Raw genomic sequence first — 19,097 nt, forward strand, 5'->3', positions numbered from 1 at the left:
CAGGTTAATTTTATTAGGACTGCAGGATTTTACCAACTGCTGTGGTAACAAGCTGTTTGCCTAGCAATTAGACTGAGGTAGCAGCATTTATGATACACATTTATAATCCTAATGATTAAGGTGATTGCAGAAAGGTTTATTGTTTGTGTGTGTGAGAGAGAAACAGAGAGGGGGGGGGGGGAAGAGAGTCATTGCTATCATTGGGACAATGAAAAGAATAACGAAGTTTGGAAAGTTCTGTGCTTGGTTGGCACTTCCCTTTTCCAACTCCCTCCCTCTGCGGAGTCTGAATACAAAGTTCTGTAGATGAAACCACTCTTTTCCTTCCCTGGCCTCCTACCCCCTCCAGGAACATTTCTTAAGCACTTCGGGACCTTCAGAGCCCCAGCCTCACAAAACGACTTTGGCCCAATTATTTCATCATAATGTCCCTTTGCTCCGATCATAAGGAAATGCAGAAAACAAGCAAAATTGAAGCCAATTTCAAAGCAGCACATTTTCTCTCTCTCTTCCCCACTCCCTGCATGCACAACGTGTCTTCTACACGTGCAATCGCTACACGTGTTTTCTCAGACGTCCTTGGGGATGAACGGACCCGAGGGTTCCACAGGAGAGAGTTAAACCTAAACGAAGTGAAGCTTTGAGGCGACCGATTTGGGGCTTCTGTCAGCCCCAGCAGACGAGGAAAGGGGCAGGGCCCCCCGCCCCCGTAGGGCCCGGGTCCGCCCAACATCATAGCCAGAGTTGGACAGGTTTTATTAGAATGGGTTACCAGACCCGATTCAATGTTCGTGGATTCAGCCATCTCCACCACTGAATTTCAAACAAATTCTAACACAAAAGTCGACGGAAAGGAAACACCCCTCTCTTCTCCCCCCCAATAGGTTTCGACCTAAAAAGCACGTCCGGCTGAGTTCAACGAGGTTAAATTCAGTGTAAGGGCCCAACCGATGCCGCCGCCTGAGCATCGAAACTGAATTATGCGCAAATCAGAGGGACTTTTCCGCCAAAGAATTCCGCGATTCAGACCAGCGCATTGGCGCGGAATCGGGGCAGACTTCCAGCGCGTGAGAGAGTGCCATAGCCCCCCCCCGCCCCCTCCCTCCAACCCACTTGGCAAGGCCGGTGCAAATTTAACTCTCCTCTCCAGGGCATCTCTGGCAACCCCATAAGGCGCTTCCCCCGAAAACTCTCATTCTTCCGCAGGAAGGAAACCGGAGACTGGCGCTTTTTGCAGGGACGCAAGAACCGCCCTCCTTGTAAACGGCTTTCCCCCCTCCCCTCTCAGCGCATTCCCCCCCCCCCCCGGCCAGGCTGGCTTCTTCTCCATCGCAGCTAGAAAAGCCATCCGATTAGCCTCAATGAGGACTAGGAGACTGAGTCTGCACTCCAATTCTATTCCAACCAAGAAGTGCCCGGACTCCGGGCTGGGAGGCAACTCCCCCCCCCCAAAAAAATGCCCCCTCCCCTCCCCTCCAGCCAGCTCCAAACTTTCTCCCAATTTGGAAAAACACTTTGGAGAACTTCAAAAAACCCCAACTTAAGGTTCGATTTCCAGACAGCTGGAAAGGAAGAAAATCTTCTCTTCCTTGCTGGGCTCAACTCCACTTCCCTTCTCCCCACCCGAGCAAGCCCCCTCCCCACTTACGCGCTCCAGGTCCAGGTGTGAACAAGGCGGGCTGAGTCGCCAGGTGCGTTGCGGTGGGCACCGAGGGCGCCGCTCTTTCCTGCTGCGGTTGGAGGGGGGGACGACGGGAAGGCAGAAAGGGCTCCAAGCCACGGAAAGAGATCCAAGGAGGCAGGTGGCCCCCGCTGTAGCCCTGCTCTCCAGAGCCCCTCGGAAGTGGCTGCTTATGGGAGGGGGGCAGCGTTATAGTGTAGCCTCGCAGCCCTCGCCTCTGCCCGCCACCGTCGCCTTCTAGCAAGCGCAGGCTTCTGAAAAGCAGCCAGCCAGCCGGCGGGGAGGGGAGGCCTCTCCCCCCCCCCATTAATATCTATAACGCCACCCGCAATGCAATTTGTCTGCATGCTCATTTTTACTGGTGATCTCCCTTTGCCAAAAAAAAAGGGGGGGGGGAAGTGGGCTTGATTACAGAGCCGGGGTTCCGTGCGCGCCCTCGACGCGCCGAGGTGGAAGCGAGCGGGGCAGGCAGGGAAGGGAGAAGCGGAGCACGGGCCAAAGAGGAGCGAGTGCGTGTCTCGGGGGGCTCGTGCGTGCACGTGGGGGTGAGTGAGTGTGCGTGTGATACACACACATATATTTATATATTTCTCCCCCTCCCGTTGTTTAAAACACGCCAAAGGCTTCGCGCGCGCCGCTATTAGTGTTAAATATATGGCTAATTATGCGTATGAGAATTAAACATCAGTGTTATGCTAATGGGGGCGCCTTCAGCTGTGGATCAGAGCACTTGAGACTAGCATTTAATCAAGTGAATCAGTAACTAATACAGCTGCACGTGTGAACTTTCCGCAAGATCAGCCCTCTCCCCACCCTTAACCCCCTCCCCTCTCCCCCAGGACGGCCCGGCATCTCAATCCACACACATACACACACACACGCACGGATCGTGAAATGAGGAGTGAAATAATTAGCCGCCGATGCTTTCTAATTATTAGACCTCGGAAAGTCAGTGGAGATTGCACCCCGGAGGCCTCGCCTGGCGACGGCGTGGAAACTATTTTGATGCTTTGCTCAACTGGAGGCAATGGGGGGGGGAATAGAGGAAGGAAGGAAGGAAGGAAGGAAGGAAGGAAGGAAGGAAGGAAGGAAGGAAGGAAGGAAGGAAGGAAGTTTGTAGAAACAGATCAGGTCACTTCAGCCCGCAGCCTCCCTCTTTTTCTGTGCCACTTGTATTTGAAAGTAGCCCCGTTGTTCTCAGAGAGGGGGTGGAGACATCAAGTTGGCACCCCCCCCCCTTCCATTTTCAGGCCAATTCCTAGGAAAGCAAAAGTGCCCATTCTTTAGAATGTATCACCAAGGACAGGTTTTCCTTCTTAATCGCCTAGTTAGCAGTACTTTAGGTTGAATTCTGAAAAACCGTCCACCGTAACCATTACTCAGAACATTAGTATGCAACTAACCTGCTCCTCTGGGGGGGGGGAGTTAGGTACAGCAGCTTTCCCACCGCCCCTCTCTTCTCTTCAGGATTTCCACTTGAAAGGAACCGAGGTGGACCAGGTCTTGCCATAGATGGCTTTGGAACTGGGTTCGGGAGGAGTCAATCCCGTGGCCCTGACTCTAAAGTGGGCATCCCGCTCTTAAATGGGGGTAATCCAACCGAGTCGAAAGCTTACTTCAACCCCTTCGGACCGCACAGTGTCAGCTAGCGAGTGGATGCGTGGAGCGGTGAAAGTGACCTGGCCTGACCCCACGAGGGACCTGTCTTGTCGGGAGAGTGGAAGCGCTGATCCCTCGCCCATCCGCGCTCGACTTTGGCTTCCGATGCTTCTCCGGCGGTCTTCCTTCCTTCCTTCCTCCCTCAGCCCTGGTGGAGCGCTTGGCTAGTCCTCCCGCTCCACCGGCCCCGCTGTGCGCCAAACGCAGCCCCGGGGGAAATCACCTGCCCCGCCAGTTGCGCGCGCCTGGCAAGAGGGGCCTGGCCGGCCTCGCCCCGCCACCACCCCTGCCAACGGCGCTCCCCTCACTTTGCTGCTTAGACCGAAGACCGGCCAGCAGCCAGCCGCCGCTCCGAGAACCCCTCCACACACACACCTGAGAGGCTGGAGGGGCAGGAGAAGGGGCAAAGTTGGGGTGGGGGGAGGGAGACCCTTATGCTTCTTTTCCAGCTTACACATAGTTGTGGTGGAGTTTAGTCACGAGTCACACCTGGAGGGATACCTGGAAAAGTCAAGCAGAGCCGGGGGGAGAGAGAGAGAGAATGGAGCCGGGGTTCCATCCTCCCCAGCGGAGAAGAGAGGGCCTGGTGGGCGAACCTTTCCCGTCTTCCTCCCCGCATCCTTGGTGGGGGTGGGGGTTTGTGGGGGTGGGGGTTCAGGCGTCTGGAAGGGTCCCGCGGCCCCGTCTCCTCCTCCCAGGCGAAGTCCGTCTTCTCGCTCGCCCGGTCCAGCCGGCGAAGCCCCCGAAAAGCGTCTCGGGCCAATCGCGAGCGCTTCTGCCAGACGGCGGGCCAATCAGCTCGGCGAGCTCATGCATATTCATGGCGTTTGGCTGAGTCAAAGCTTTTAGGCGAGTTTGTGTAGATCCCCCCAGCATCTCATGCCTTAGAGACACTTTTTTTTTTCAAAGAGCCAAACTCCCTTTTCTTATGAATGGAAAGTGAAAAGCCCCGGGCCTCTTAAATTGGGTCCCGAGAACGCCAGGCCGGGAGAGAGGCCCCCCCAAAGACGAGAGAGCCAGCGAGAGCAGGAGCAGGAGCGAGCGAGAGCGAGCGAGGCAGGGCGAGCGAGAGAGCGAGTGAGCCACCCGAGTCAGCGGCGAGCAATGACCATGACCACCATGCCAGAGAGCCTAAATAGCCCCGTCTCAGGCAAGGCGGTCTTCATGGAGTTTGGCCCGCCCGGGCAGCAAATGCCTCCGTCGCCCATGGCCCACGGCCACTACTCCATGCACTGTTTACATTCGGCCGGCCACTCGCAGCCGGACAGCTCGTACAGCGCCGCGTCCTCCTTCTCCAGACCGCTGGGCTATCCCTATGTCAACTCGGTCAGCGGCCATTCGGGCAACCCTTACATGAGCTCGGTGCAGTCCTACCCCAACAGCACCAGCTTGGCTCAGACTCGGTTAGAGGAGACAGGTACGTGCCATTTGCCGGCGAGAGGGGAGGGCAGGGCAGGGAGGGGGGGTCGGTGGGGAGGGAGGGGGGCAAAGGGAGGGGAGGGGAGAAACCCTAAATGGACCCCCCCCTGAAAAATACGGAAAACAAAAAGAAACGCAGCCAAACTGAATTGAGGGGGACTTTAGATTTTTCTGCCCCCCCCCCAACCCCCAAGGATTCTGCCCCAACTGCCCTCAAGGGACCAGCCTAGTTTCCAAGATTTCTGGAGTTTGCACACAAAGCCACACCAGGCCCGGCTGGCAAAGCCCCGAAAAGCATTTCCTCTGCACTCTTTCCAACTCCCCCCCCCCCACAGATGTGCGCCTATTAGGCTCGGCAATTATTTATTGCGTCGCGCTATAAACAATGTATGCAATTAAGGGTAATTAAACCTAAAGTGCCGCCGCCTGTAAAAATAGAAAAACTTTTCCTATTCTCCCCCCCTCTTCCCCTTCCCCACGGGCGATGGAACTCCGGGGCTGCCAACAATCCCCTTCTCCTCTGCGCCACGGCCGCCTTGTCCCCGCCCGGCTTCGGGGGCTCTGCCGGTGGGGCTCCGGGGCTCGTTAAGCGTGACTGACTGGAGGGCGGAGGAAGGGAGCCTGACACCGGCTCCTCCCGGGGCCCTTTGGAGGCCGTTGCGGGGCCGAGGCCGAACCTCTGACCCGGATTGACTGAGAGGCTGCGCGGCTGGGGTGGATCCTCGGCACCTCCGCCTAGTTAGCCAAGCGCCCAGCTCTCGCACTCGCTCTCACGGGCCTCTTTTGCCCCTTCTTTCTTCTCCAGGGACCGAGACAGAGAAAAGCACCGTGGTGGAAGGCGGCGAAGTGCGCTTTAACGGCAAAGGGAAAAAAATCCGGAAACCTCGCACGATTTACTCCAGCTTGCAGCTCCAGGCTTTGAACCGGCGCTTCCAACAGACCCAGTACCTGGCTTTGCCGGAAAGAGCCGAGTTGGCCGCCTCCTTGGGCCTCACTCAGACTCAGGTAGGCAGAGGCCGTTTCCCTTCCTTCATCGCCGGCCCTGGGACGCTCTCCTGTCCCCCCCAGGAGGCTTCGGGCTTTTCCCAGCCGAGCTTCCTTCGGCAAGGAAGGAGCCGGAGAGCTTCTAGGGGCGGGGGGGGGGTGTCTGGTCGAGCTGAAGAAAGCTCTCCCAAAGGATTCCCTCCTCTCTATCGCATGTCTGCATTGAATCTTTCGCCTCGAATCCGGGAAAGCGCCCTAAAAACGCATTAAAATATGTTATTTGCTTTAGCGGTGATTTTCTTATTTTTGAGCTACGAAGCCTTTGGTCGAGCTTCCCTTCTCCTCTTTCCAAGGCACCTTTGGCTCAAAACGTCTCTACTCTCCCTAAATAGGGCCCGAGGAACCTTATTTAAGGTTTTAAGGTGCGAGTTTCTCAAGCTCCAGAAAATTTCTTTCAGGACCTGGAGAAACCCGGGCCAGAATCACAGACAACAACCCTTTCCAGAAATCCGACCCAAAGGAAAACCACTTACCCTACCATTCGTTCGTATCTCCCCCCACAACCCTTCCTAGGTCGAAAACCTCAAATTTCGAAAGAAAAAACCCTGGGGATTTTTTCATTGACGCGGGACGTTTCTTTGGCCTGGGCCCTTCCCGGTTTAGAAACAGGAGTCCGCTGTCTGTGACGCAGAGTTACTCTCTATCCCGGCCGCATCCCGAGGTCTTAAGCATCGCGGCACACTCCCCTCCCCCCAATTCTTAGCCACGTGTGGACGGTGGGAAATAAAGTTATTGGCCTTTCCCGGTCCTTGGACGCTGGGCAAGAGGCTAAAAGTTAAAAACGATCCGGTTAGTCTCGGAACAGCAGCTGACTCGCTTACCGCCCCCCCCCCCTTAAAGTAGGGGAGGAAAACTCGGAGCGCGCCTCAGTTCCCAGCGATGCGCCTCCAGCTCCGTCGACCTTTTTGTCCGGGGTCGCAGCCATAGCGCTGGCTGGCGCCTTGGGTCCGAGAGCGGATTCCTCGGAGGATGGTGGGGGAGGGAGAGCCACGAGGGTCCGAGGGCGGTTGGGGCAGGGAAGGGGCTCATGACTTCTGCGGTGTGTGTGTGTGTTCTGAACGTTTCGTCTCCTTGGGACTGTGGGGGGGAATGCAGGTCAAGATCTGGTTCCAGAACAAGCGCTCCAAATTCAAGAAGCTAATGAAGCAAGGGGGAGCCGCCTTGGAAAGCAGCGCCCTGGCCAACGGGAGGTCGCTCTCGGCTAACTCTCCGCCCGGGCCGCCCGTCTGGAACACCAGCTCGTCGTCGGGTAAGAGCTCCACGGGAACCCCGGGCACCTACATCCCCAGCTACACGTCTTGGTACCCTTCGGCCCACCAGGAGACTATGCAGCAGCCTCAGCTGATGTGAGGTTGAGCGAAGGGCTTGGCCGGCTCCGGTTTTGTGTTTTTGTTTTGTTTGTTTCGTTTTTTTTGCTTTGGCTTTTGTGTTTTTTGTTTCGTTTTTATTTTTACTTTTGCAACGTTGAACCGATAAGTCGATCGCCCCATCGGCTGGAACCCACGAACGAACTAAACGAAGGAAGAAAAACAAAGCCCCCCTTGTTGGTCTGGGGAAATCGCACCGCGGAAGGAAGCCGCCTCCGTTCCCCCCTTAGAAAGCCTGAGCCAGCCGGAGCATCTCTGGGCCGCCGAAGATTTTTTTGGGGAGGGGGGGGGTCGCAGCTCCCGAGACAAGCACAGATGCCAGGCGGGGCTGGTTCCCACTGCAGACAGCTGACGCGGCCGCCCCAGATAGTCCCCCAGCCACGCCGGACGACAACCTGCCAGCAGCCGCAGCAGCGCGGAATCCGGCCCTCGGCCTGGGTGGACCATCAGGCCGCCGGCAGCAAAGAACCTGTTTGTCCGAGGAAGGGAGGGGGAGCAGGGTCCTCTCTCTTCTGTCCGTCTTTCTGTCCTGTCCAAATGACACTTGGCCATTCCCTTCTCATCCTTCCTTTCTGGGCTTCGCCAAGGAACAACCTTTCCTTCCTTCCTTATTTCCTTCTTCCTTTTCCTTTTCAGTGTTCGTTGTAGTCCTCTCGGTGTACATTTTTTTTCCTTTTGTCGAATGGGAAAGGGGATTTTTTAAATTATTATTATTTATTGACTTAAAACTACCACTATGAGAGTCCTAAACATTTTTTTAAAAATAAACTTATGGGCGGATCTGTTTTGCAAAAGTGATGCTGTGTTCAGGCCGTTTGTTTCAAACCAACCGCGCACACACTTGAAGGGATCGTCTCGTTATGGCTGCTTGTTTGTTTTTGGCTCTGGGGTAAACGCGCACCTTGGAGCGAAGGAAGGCCATGGGATTCGGACTGTAAACACATTTGCAAAAACCTAGTCTGACGGCTTTTTGAAGCCGATCTCGGGTTTATTTCTCGGGTTCATTTGCATGGATCTCAAGTGTAAAGTGGGTTGTGTGATCCACCAAACCCACGGTGTGGCTAAAGTGGTTAAGCATGTCATATAATTTTATTTTAATGTTATTTGGTCTATTGCTCAAAAGGATAACAAGTAGTTTTGAAAGACACGTGCAAGCGCTTCCCAAGGCTGGGAAACTTGTAAACTACGATCTTAAGCACTTTACTTGACATGGATTTATAGAACTGGATGGCATTTATATCGGATGTATCGCTGGCCTTCCTTTAAGGGGGGGGGGAAGGGCAAATTGGCAACAAACACAACATAATTCACTTTAGAGGCCGGCTCGTGATTGCCTTACTTTTCCTAAAGCAATGTAACAGGAGCACGATGAAAAACTAATTTCTTTTTAGGCTGTTTTTAAACCTTTTTGATTCATTTTCCATTCATGCATCAGCCTTTTTTGTCTCCCCTCCCATGTCCGAGTTCAAGATGTCAATACATCTAATGAATAGCATGGTTTAGTTCTTTGAGCTTTTAACAAATGCTTCTGGTTTCTCTTCTTCCTCCACAGGCCCATTTAGTTGGGTATAACTAGAAAAATCCCTTAAAAATAAATAAATTAAACCCCAAATCTTCAATAAATTTGCTTGGGGGGCAAAACAGAAGCAACCCATTCATGGGGAGAAATTCTCTCCTACGATGCAAATACCTGGAAGTCTGCTGTTCTTTCTGAGGTTTATTACTAGTCTGGTTTTATAATGAGAATGGCCTTGCATTGCTTTATTGGTGGGAGATGGAAAAGAGGTCAAAATAAGACTTCCCCTTACCCAGAAAGCACTCCATCATAACAGTAGCTGCAAAAGCATTTTTAAATACAACGCAAAAGCATTTATAAAGATGCCGATTGGCGATGGCCAGTGCTTATTCCCAACCCTGACCAAAGCCAGAAGGGCTGGAGTCTTTGAAGATTGCGTTTCCCCATGGCCTAGCTAGCATATTACGACTCTCCTAGCTAGCATATATGACTCTCCTCAGGGCGGTGGATCTGGCGCTCTGAGCCCGGATTTGGGTGTGGGTGTGAGAAGGGACAGCCTGAAGGAATATGTCCTTGGTACCCAGAAAAGGAGATCTCACCGGTGATGGAGGGCTCTAAAGGAAAGGAGGTAACAACAACACCACTAATAATAATAATAAATATTTGACCAGGATTGTATTACCATTGTTATCCTTAACTTAGCTTCCATAAAACGATGGTTTGCCTGTCCTCTGGTACTGTGGTCTGCTTGGATTTTACTCTTCCTAGGAATCCAGGCCAGTGAAAAGCCACTCATGAATGACCTCCTGACCGATCCTGATCCAGCCGTAGGTCTGAGAGGATATCTCCTCTTTGCCCCAGCTCTAATGTAATGTAATGTTAGCTTTCTCCCCCAGGAACCGGGACAGATGGCCTTCAGGAGGAAAGCTGGTCTAATGAACGTCTCCAGGGACTGACAGACAAAAAAGTTGGGATAGGGGAATTTATCAGGATCGCAAATGAAATGGCAAAAGGAAAGTTGAGCGGCCCAGGAATGTTGGGGGTCAAGCAAGCAGCCAAGGCACTCATTCCCGGTGTTTCCCGCTCTTTGGAGGCCTGGCACTCGCTCACGAACCATCTGAGCCCCTCTCAACTGTCTGGTGCCTCCTCTCTTTTTCTGCAATAACCCAAACCTCCAACCTCACCCAACCTCTGGAAGCGGCTCCAGGGTAAGGAAACAATCAGTCCCTGAAAAGGCTGGGGATTGGCAAGCATGGAAAAGCAACCGGTAGCTCCCCCCCCCCCCCCTGGCAGGACCTGCGCTTTGCTAATAAACTCGAGGGGAGTTTGTGTGGGTAACAGGAGGGGCAGCAGATAAGGAACTCTGGAGAAAGACCTGGGGATTGGAAGTTGGGATTTGCTTTCTTTTCTGCTTGCGTTTTTGCCCGTGAGGTTTTGTGGGATGGAATGGACTCTATGGAGAACCGGTTTAGAATAATTTAGAGATATTTGCCTCTTATATTTTCAGAGTTGGGGGATTTCAGGGAACTGGGAACTAACTAAGTGGGAACTTCCTTCCCAATTGAAACAAGATTTCAGAACTAAAGCAGAATCTCTCCCAAGGCTACCTCGTGAAATCTCTGTTCTCAGCTCTGTACAAACCCAAAAAGGCCGACAGCCTTCTGCTCCGAGGAAGGGCCTTTTCGTCCCCTGGAGCTAAGACAGCGAGGCTTTTTTTTTTTAAACCCGCCTTCCAGGTTGCGCCTGAGAGCAAACGAATTCCCCGGGGAGAACCCCGCTGGCAAAGATCACGACGACCTACCGGGCGGGTCGAAGGGGAAAGCTCGTCAGATCTCCCCGGTGCTAGCTCGAACCGGCACGAACCCCCCCTGTTCGGACCTGCAGAAAGCCGCCCTTGCCTTGCGTTGCGGCTGAGGTGCTCATCTACTGGCAAGTTTCTTCTGGGGTGGGAGAGAAGCCGAAGGAGAGGAGAGGCTAAAGTGGGTGTGGATCGGGCGGGGGTTGGGGAGTGGCTTTCCAGGAGGCTGCTCGAGGGAAGGAAGCGGGTGAGAAATGGTATCGATTTTTGTTTTGACACGCACCCATTTTTCAATTCTGGGCGATGAGTGATCGGATGATGGGGCTCCGGCTAATGCACTTCCTTGCGAAGAGAGGAGAGCGCAGGCAAGGCGGAAAAGGCGCAAGGGCGCAGGGCCGGTCGGGGCTGGGCCTTGCGCTCGGAGAAGAGGCGACGCCGGCCGTGGGAGAGTCCCGGCTTCCGTCTACCTTTGGCGGGGAGGAAGGAGAGTTGTCCGGGGTGCTTTTTGCAAGCGCGGGACTGCTTTCCGGTGTCCAAAGCCGGAGGCAAATAGCTGGGATGGGGCTGCGGCAACTCCAGGAAGGAAGGCCTCGAATCGACTCCGAGGCAAGGCGAGAATCCAAACCAGGGGAAAGGCCACCTGAAAAGGCCTCCGCGGTCAAACAAACTCGCCACGGAATCCTCTCCAACGCCTCGGCTTCCCTTAATTCAATCAAGTCGAGCTAACCCGTCCAAATGGGGAAATTATTAGTTTTGTCCCGGTGAAGGCGGGCTTGGAGTTACGGCGCCTTTATAAAAAAACCGTACCGTTTTGCAAATGCTAATCTCGCCGCCGCAGAGCTCATTAATTCTGCCTTATTCCTCACAAGTAGTTCATCAAATATCTGATTCGAAATTCATCATAATGAGGATATTAATTAAACTCTGAATCATCCGAAGGGGCTTCTATTGAAACAATACCTCATTACAATGATTAAAAATTGATGCCGAGTACTACGCCTTTTTCAACCGCGGTCTCTTCGCAAACAACACAGTCCTACCGGATAAATCTGTCAATGGTAAAAAAAAAACACGCAATTTAAGAATAGGTAATTTCTCTCCCGCATAGGGAGGGGGGAGGAGAAGCGTCTGCCTCTCATTTCCCAACACTTCTGCAGTAGGTTACACACAGCTTAATGATAATCAGAATGACTCCTTTTCTCCTAAAAAAGACCCCAAAGTGCGCGTGCAGCTGCAAAACCCAAGAGGGTCAGCATCATTTCACTGTATTCTCTTCTTGATTACAAGCCGAGCCCATCAAACACAACATAATTACAGTAATTTCAGGTTTATTTATTCTAATGCAGTTTCCCCATCTCTCTGGTAATTATGAGCAATTTTTTCGCCCGGGGAATCTTTTTTTGCATTAACAAAAGAGATAACGCACTGAAAGCCAAATTTGCTGTGAACGGAGAATGGGGGGAATAAGGGAGGAGAGAAAGGCACACAGAGAGAGAGGGAGAGAGAAAGAGACAGAGGGAGAGAGAGAAATGAAATCCGTGCGAACTGCCGTCTCTCCCTCTCTATACTGGAGCGCGCCAAATTGCTTGCAGGTGTAAGGCGCAGGCTTGTCAAAAGGAAGGGGGCCTTTCGCATTAGCAAATGCACAATGTTGAAGTAATGAAGACAGACTCCCGCGAAATGGGCAAGCAGATCCCTCTAATACGTCCCAAAGCCCCCCTCCCCAAAACAAATCTCATTTCCCTCTCTCCCTCTTAAAAGACCCTCTCCATAGCTGGAAATGCGTCGCCCCCCGCCCAGCAAAGGCAGCTGAGTCCTGCATTTTGAAACAGTTGAAATCTAAGGAACCCATCCAGATGACATTCATCTGCCTTCTTCTACTTGTCCCACCCTATCTCGCCTCTCGGACACCGAAGAGCTTTCTCTAGTTGTCTTCTCCATTGTTTTTTCTCTCTCTCTCTTTCTCCCTCTCTCTCATATCCCTGGAGATTGAATTTGAGAATATTATTTCCCCAAAGTCCGCAACTGTCACCATTCTGTGTCTATGTATGTGAATGTCTACCTATGTCTCTGGAGAGATGTGTCACATCGTGCGCATGCACAAAGCCACGCGAGCTCCCCTCCCCCCCTTTTTAAGCATGGTCAATTAAAGTTACAAGACAAAGCTCTTTAGATCAGCGCAGATCAAAGATGAACGAAAGGGCAATCAAGAAATAAACGGGCTTCCTAGTTCCTTGGGCTCGCCTTACATTTCTCCACTATACATCCTGTCCCTCTTTTCTTCCTCCCCATTAAAATCAGGTAGGGCAAAGGCGGGGTCGGCAAATCATTGGTCCCCCGGGTCAGCTGCACTAGCCCCAGAGAGCTTCACTTAGTCGCACCCTCCTCTCCTCTTTCACTCTCCTCCCCCCCCCCCTTATACCTACAGCTTAGTTCACAGGCGACGCTATTACTGTACAAAACAGCACAAACCCCAAGTGGGCTTCGTTTGACAGGCTGGACAACTAAGCGGTACTAAGACGGGTCTACCCCTCCCCATTTTCCCTCCTTCGCTGTAAACTTCCAGAGATCGAACGGCGGTAGCCCTCGCTTCTCCCAATCTTGCACATTCACGACCCGCGAGCGCTCTCTCCCTCTCTCTCTAAAACATCCATATTTCGTTCGCGCGCCTGGAAATAATCCCGACATTCGCCAAGGAAGTTTCGATCGAAGAATTTAGCAGGCGCGGAACGAACCGTGTCCTTTTCCCCGTTTTCCTCTCCGTAACGAGAAAATCGAGCGTCAAAATGCACATATAAAAGAGAGGGGAGAAAAGACACTGCCCCACACCCACCCCACCCCGGAAAGGCGCTGTCACGCCACCTTTGCTTACCTCTTAGTCGTCAGTGTTCCATGCCATCTCGCCCGGGTTCATTCGCTTTAGCTCAAGGTTCGATACAGCAAATTGCTGCAGGAAAAAAGTTGGGGAGACACTGGAAAATAGAGGGCTGGGTTCGGGGGTGTTGGTGTGAGAAAGAGCCCTGCCACAGGAATAAATATCCAGACAACACCCGGGAAAAAAATGGGCTCGAGGGACCTTGGAAACTGCCGCTGAGTGCAGGAGGGTTTTCACAGCCCGTCTCTTGCAGAATATCACTGAAATTTTCTGCTATATAGCCTCTGTCTTTATAGCTGATGGGAAAAAAATTGCAGATTATTAGCATAAATGTTTACTCTTCATTACGCTGATGACATTGTGCACTCGAGATCTTGGTAATCTTTGGGAAAATTATGAGTAATTTTTTAAAATTTTAAAGCAGCAGCAGTTACCGTGCAATTCAGGCTAATTCTGCGTAGGCTCCGAACGGATATAATTATCGAGGAGTCAAGATGTTATGCTAAAAACTATGCATTGATATTCCCATTTATTATGTACATACAACTTTGACAATGTTGATGCTTGAAATAGCAGGAAATTGTCTTGCGCAAAAATTACAGTCCATATTAGGACATGTGAAATTGCGAAGAATTATATAGTAATTGCAGGCTTTCAGATGGGAGAGCCAGAATGCTTAAACTAGTGCAAATGTGGATAAAATTACAGATCAGAGCAAAAATTAGGGGAAAAGGGGGTCTGGGATTTTTCAAGTTGGCTATAGGATTCCGGAAGTGTCTAATGCCACATGATTGCTCCAGCTTTAGGGGAGATATTCATACCTCAAATAGCTCTTGGGCCAGAGCGGCTTTAATTGAATTTCTTGGGTGTTCTATCCCCCCACCCACTTTTAATAAGGCTAAATTAGCAAATTGCCTACCGAATGACATTTTTTAAAACCAGGTTCTCCCCCCACCATGTTCCCCCACCACCACCACCATTTTTCAGAGGAAAATTACTCCCTTGAAGGAAGTTGCATTCCAGGGTGACCTCCGCCACCGCCCCCCTCACGGAAAATGTGTGGGGAGAAAATTAATTACATTGCTTTACCTCTCCCCCCCCTTCTCCTTCCCATTCCCAGGAGGGCCAACGTAAGCAGCAGTCGTGGGAGTCTGTTTTGAAGAGGGTATTGTGGCCAGGCAGGGTAGGGGGAACGGGAGGAGATGGCCCCTTCAGTAGCCCCCGGGAAACGGGGTACAGCTAAAAGCAACCGGAGATGATGGGGGGAGATGATGGGAATCGGCAGAAAGTCAGGTGGTCCAATCTCTCTAGAAAAAAAGGAATGTGGTAGTGGGTAGGTGGATGGGTGATTGCGTGGGGCTCAACAAGGCCCAGCACGTCCCTCTGTTTTCCCAGCTCCACTGGGCTGCAAAAGGCCGGAGAGCTGGTGAAGAACATGAACCTCCGCTTTCCCGGGCTGCCTGTCCCTCCTCCCTCTTCCACGGTGGGTCTTTGAAGGAAAAAGGGTGGTAGGCTCCTTCAGAACGGGTGAGGTTCTACCTATCTGCGGGAAAATCGTTTAAAGACAAATAAACGGAGCGAAAGGTCTGAAAGGGAGCCATTGTGCAGCTCAAGGCATCTCTTTTGCGGGCTGAATTCTACCGGGTTTCTCCCCGACCTCTTTGATTTTAAAAACCAGGTTGGGGAAAAGAGATTGCCTGCATGTGGACATGGAAACATCTATTTTGTATTCTCCGTGTATTTTGGAGCAGCAATAACAAGCAGCAACAACAATGCGATGTAATATAACGCAATGCGGTGCAGTCCGATGAGCAAAGGAAGAATAGAACGTTGGATTCGTTAAAAGCCAAACTGATCCTCCCAAGATGGTACGATCTTGACGTGCAAATGCCCACATCTACCTAAATATCATTTTTCAGGAGATGGAAGGTCGGATCTCTCTTCCAGTCCAATCTTCCGTGTCTCTGACACCTGGACCTCCTGAGGGGGACGGCTCAAAAGCAGATTTTTGTTACACCAGGAGCCATGGAACGATTTCTTCTGAGGCGGATCGGGACCAGGAACCAGACTTGTCTGCAGTCTGATCCCATAGAGATCCCATAGGATCCCTGGCCACTGATTCCTACTTGACTCTGTAATTCCTTTGCCCCTAACTTTGCAAGTACTGATCTGCAATGGTCTCTTCTTTGATGATGATGATGATAATAATAACAACAACAACAATCATAAATGCCCCAGGTCCTTGGCAAAGACTTGACAAATGGATAAAAATGCCAGTCTAACCATCTGGCTGAATGTGCAAATAACCATGTCATATTGCAGTACTGATATTTCCACTGCAAGTATTGAGACGCAAAGCTATGGCACAGAATGTTTCTCACAAACACACATACCAAATCCACAATAGCCTTTGTTTATAATTGTCTATCAATGTAGCTTCTTAATATCACCTACACGATCTTTAGATCATAAGCTACACAGAATCCTTCCTTCCCCTCCCTCCCTCCCTTCAATATATAGCCATGTGAGCAATTTCCAAAAGCTGTGGTCTAGCTTTCTTGGGCATCTAGATCTAAAAACGTTCACTTCAGTTAGTTGATCTTCTGACTTAACTCCTTAAGGCTGGCCTTAAAAATAAGCCAGCTTTCTCTGACTTCCAAGGCATTTCAACTGTAGAAAATTCCATTGAGGAAGATTAAGCTTTATTTGAGGAGGGGAGGGAGAGTAGGATTCTAATGCATGGCCAAAATGTCATTATGAACATCATCTCTCTCTCCTTCCCTCCCTCTCTCAACACATACTATGCTCTCACATTTCTATATGTTATTTTAGTATTTTAAATCTTAAACCATCCCCATCTTGCAGAAAAGCAGAATAAAACCTCTTGAAATAACTGGGTTTGTCTGATTAGCCTGATGGAAATCTTTTATTTACTAAATATGTACCTGTTGTGAGATCACAGTCCTGGTAGGATCAGACACCTTTTGCCCAGATCTAGGGAAGCAAGTCAGACTCCTGTTATTTTTGGGTGCCTATGTGTGCATTGTTGATCACCAACACGATTGGATCGGGGACATGGCACAAGAAGTGTGTGCATAGGGCGCTTTGTGTTGTTCCATTGAGCAACAGTGAGCAGTAATTGAATAAATTATACTTCCCATTCTGAAATGTACAAAGCGGACTTAAATATAATATTTATTCACACACCCCTCCAATTTACTGGGTTTTATCTGTCAGGATGAATGCACTCTAAGCCTATTGGTGTAGTAGGTAAGTAATGTAGGATCTTCCATAACTGGCGGCCAGACACATTTCCTAGGCCAAACCAACATAAGGTTGTTTCTTTTGAAGAAACGTGGGACAAGGAAGCCCAACGCAGACCCTCTTTATGTTCCTGTTTGACAAAAAAAAGCACAATAAAAAAATTAAACCATCATTAATAACGCTAACAACATCCAGCCAAGAAGATGTGGCGGGCTTTCGAGGGGGGAAAGGCAAGTTTTTCGGACGCACGTGGCTGTCAGCGCTTCGGGCTACGCTCTGTGGTGACTGGTGCGGCTCCCTCCGAGCAATTTCGCCTCTTCCTTTGGAAAGAAGCGGCTGACGGGCGTTCGCCAAAGGGGTGCCTTTCGGTCACCCTCTGGACTAGCGACCCTTGGTTCCTGCGGAGGTCGAACTTCCTCCGATTCCCGTTTCCATTTTTCACCAGGCCGCCGGGGGTGGGGTGGCGGGGGAAGGAAGACTCCTCGGAAGGATCACAGGGCCTGTTGTCTCGCAGGGAGCCCGGGCTGTGTGGGAAAGTCTCCTCAGCGCCGCGCCTCAGGCGGCCGAGGAGCTTCGCTCAGGCCCCGCCCTCGGGCTCTTCCCGCTCAGGCTCCGGAGCGCCGATTCTCCCACGCTCTCCCCCCCCCCCCTTGACTCCCGCGTTCGCTTCCTCCAGCTGCCCCTTCCCTCCCTCCCGCCGCTCCCTCCTGCCGCGTCTCGCCTTCTTCCCGAGGCCTCCTGCCTTCTTTGTTCTTCGCTGGGCCCTTCTGAGATGGGCGCCGTGCGGGCTCGCCTCGAGGCAAACGGAGTGGGGTGGGGGTGCTTGTGCGCGCGTTTGGCTTGCCGGAACGCCATTTATTTTCCCGCCCTCGCCGTCTAGATTGGGGTGGGGGGCACGAGATATTCGAGCGGAGCCGGGCTCTTTACGGCGCAGGACTTGAGGCGCGCGCCGGTTCTGGAAATCCAAGGCTTAGGCTCGAAACTTACAGAAGTGTGGCCATTCCACCTCCTTCCTTCTTAAGCTATTTTAAATCCCCCAAGATGGGCCTGACTAGGCCTGACCGGGTGGTTTTTAGTCTGATAGTTGGTGGGAACGCTGCTGTTGTGTTTTTTGTGGGGGTGTGTGAGTGTGTGTGTTGTTTTTTGACAAAGCCAACCACGACGGGGCTCCTGATTGGGGCGGAAGAGAACAACACCGCCCACACCCCGCTATCTTCCGGAGTTTGTCCGCCTGTTTGTTCCGCCCACCACCCCATTTCTCGTGCCAAGGCCGCTTGCGTGATTCCGACTCAGGCTGCACGTTCACCGCCTCCGGCGCGTTGAGGTTTATATGCCTCTTAATCATCCCCTTTGGCAGCGCATTCATCCCCCCCCCCCCCAACCTTCCTTTTCCCATCCCGCCACCCCGGGATGGCGCGAGCGGACAGCCGAGCGATCCACCCCTGCGCTCCCCCGTTGGCGCGTCTGGAAGACAAGGGAGCCTCTGCTGAAAAGGGCGCCTAGGCCTGGCCCCGGGCTGGCAGCCAAGCTTTGGCTCCTTCTCCAGGCTCCTGTCGCTTTCCCGGCGTCTGCTTAGGTGCACCCCCCCCTTTTTTTCTCTCTCTCTCGTTCGAGGACAGATCTGCCCAAACAGCACCTTCCTAAGATGTTAACAGAGATACGGGGTTGCTTAATCTTTCTACTGACGCTGCTGTTGGCGTTGCTGGAGGAGGAAGCGGTCCTTTGTCCGGGCACGAAAGTTAAAAAAAAATCGTTAGGGGGCTTTTAATCATTTCGAGAGAGGTGAAGTCCCCCCAACCACCTTGGAAAAGATCAGGCAGTAAAAGGAATTAGGGGGGGGGGAGAGGCTTATACAACAGGGCAACCAAAACTGCCTTTAAAAATGAAGAATCCTCAGCCTAATGCTTTTCTTACATTTTAAGACTCCAATATTCTTTATCCTGTCTGTTGGCTGGGGATTATGGGAGTCGAAGTTCAATACAAGAAAAGGCACTAGGTAGAGAAAAACAAGTCTCTGCTGTGCGAAATTCTTCCCCCTACTCCTGTGCAGACACCGGCCTTCAAATCAATCATGCCCATCATCAGAAAAAGAACATTTTTTTCTCCTAAAAACTGAAGCAACACAGCCTGGGATAGTTGTAACAACTGGAACACCAGTTACGGCTTTCAGAATGTCATATTTATGAGTCAGAATGTCATATTTATGAGTACAAGAGCGACAGAGAAAGAGGAAATTTATTGACATACAGTAGGTAGCTAGTTCATATATTTAAGGTCAGTGGTCAGATTTGTTATTGAAACCCAGCAGATATAGACTATTTGCCAACAGCCTGGCAAGTAATTCTATATTCAAGTCTAGACTTCATTAACAGTTATATGAAATATTAAGAAATAAATACCAAATACATGCCCAAAGGGACAACTTGTACTACAAAATGTGAGGAAAAGGATAATAATCATCATAAAGAAAAAAA

The 19,097-nt window shown here is 51.5% G+C and overlaps 1 protein-coding gene across 1 annotated transcript; it reads left to right on the forward strand.

Moving 5' to 3' along the window:
- Positions 1–4,397: 4,397 nt before the first annotated feature.
- DLX1 (distal-less homeobox 1) lies at positions 4,398–7,148 on the forward strand. Its single transcript, XM_081938507.1, has 2 exons — positions 4,398–4,757; positions 6,899–7,148. Exons 1-2 carry the CDS (start codon positions 4,445–4,447, stop codon positions 7,006–7,008), a joined length of 423 nt encoding a protein of 140 aa, XP_081794633.1. The 5' UTR covers positions 4,398–4,444; the 3' UTR covers positions 7,009–7,148.
- Positions 7,149–19,097: the final 11,949 nt, after the last annotated feature.

This window comes from Natrix helvetica, assembly GCF_964273705.1.
Source record: "Natrix helvetica genome assembly, chromosome: 1".
Lineage (NCBI taxonomy): Eukaryota > Metazoa > Chordata > Lepidosauria > Squamata > Natricidae > Natrix > Natrix helvetica.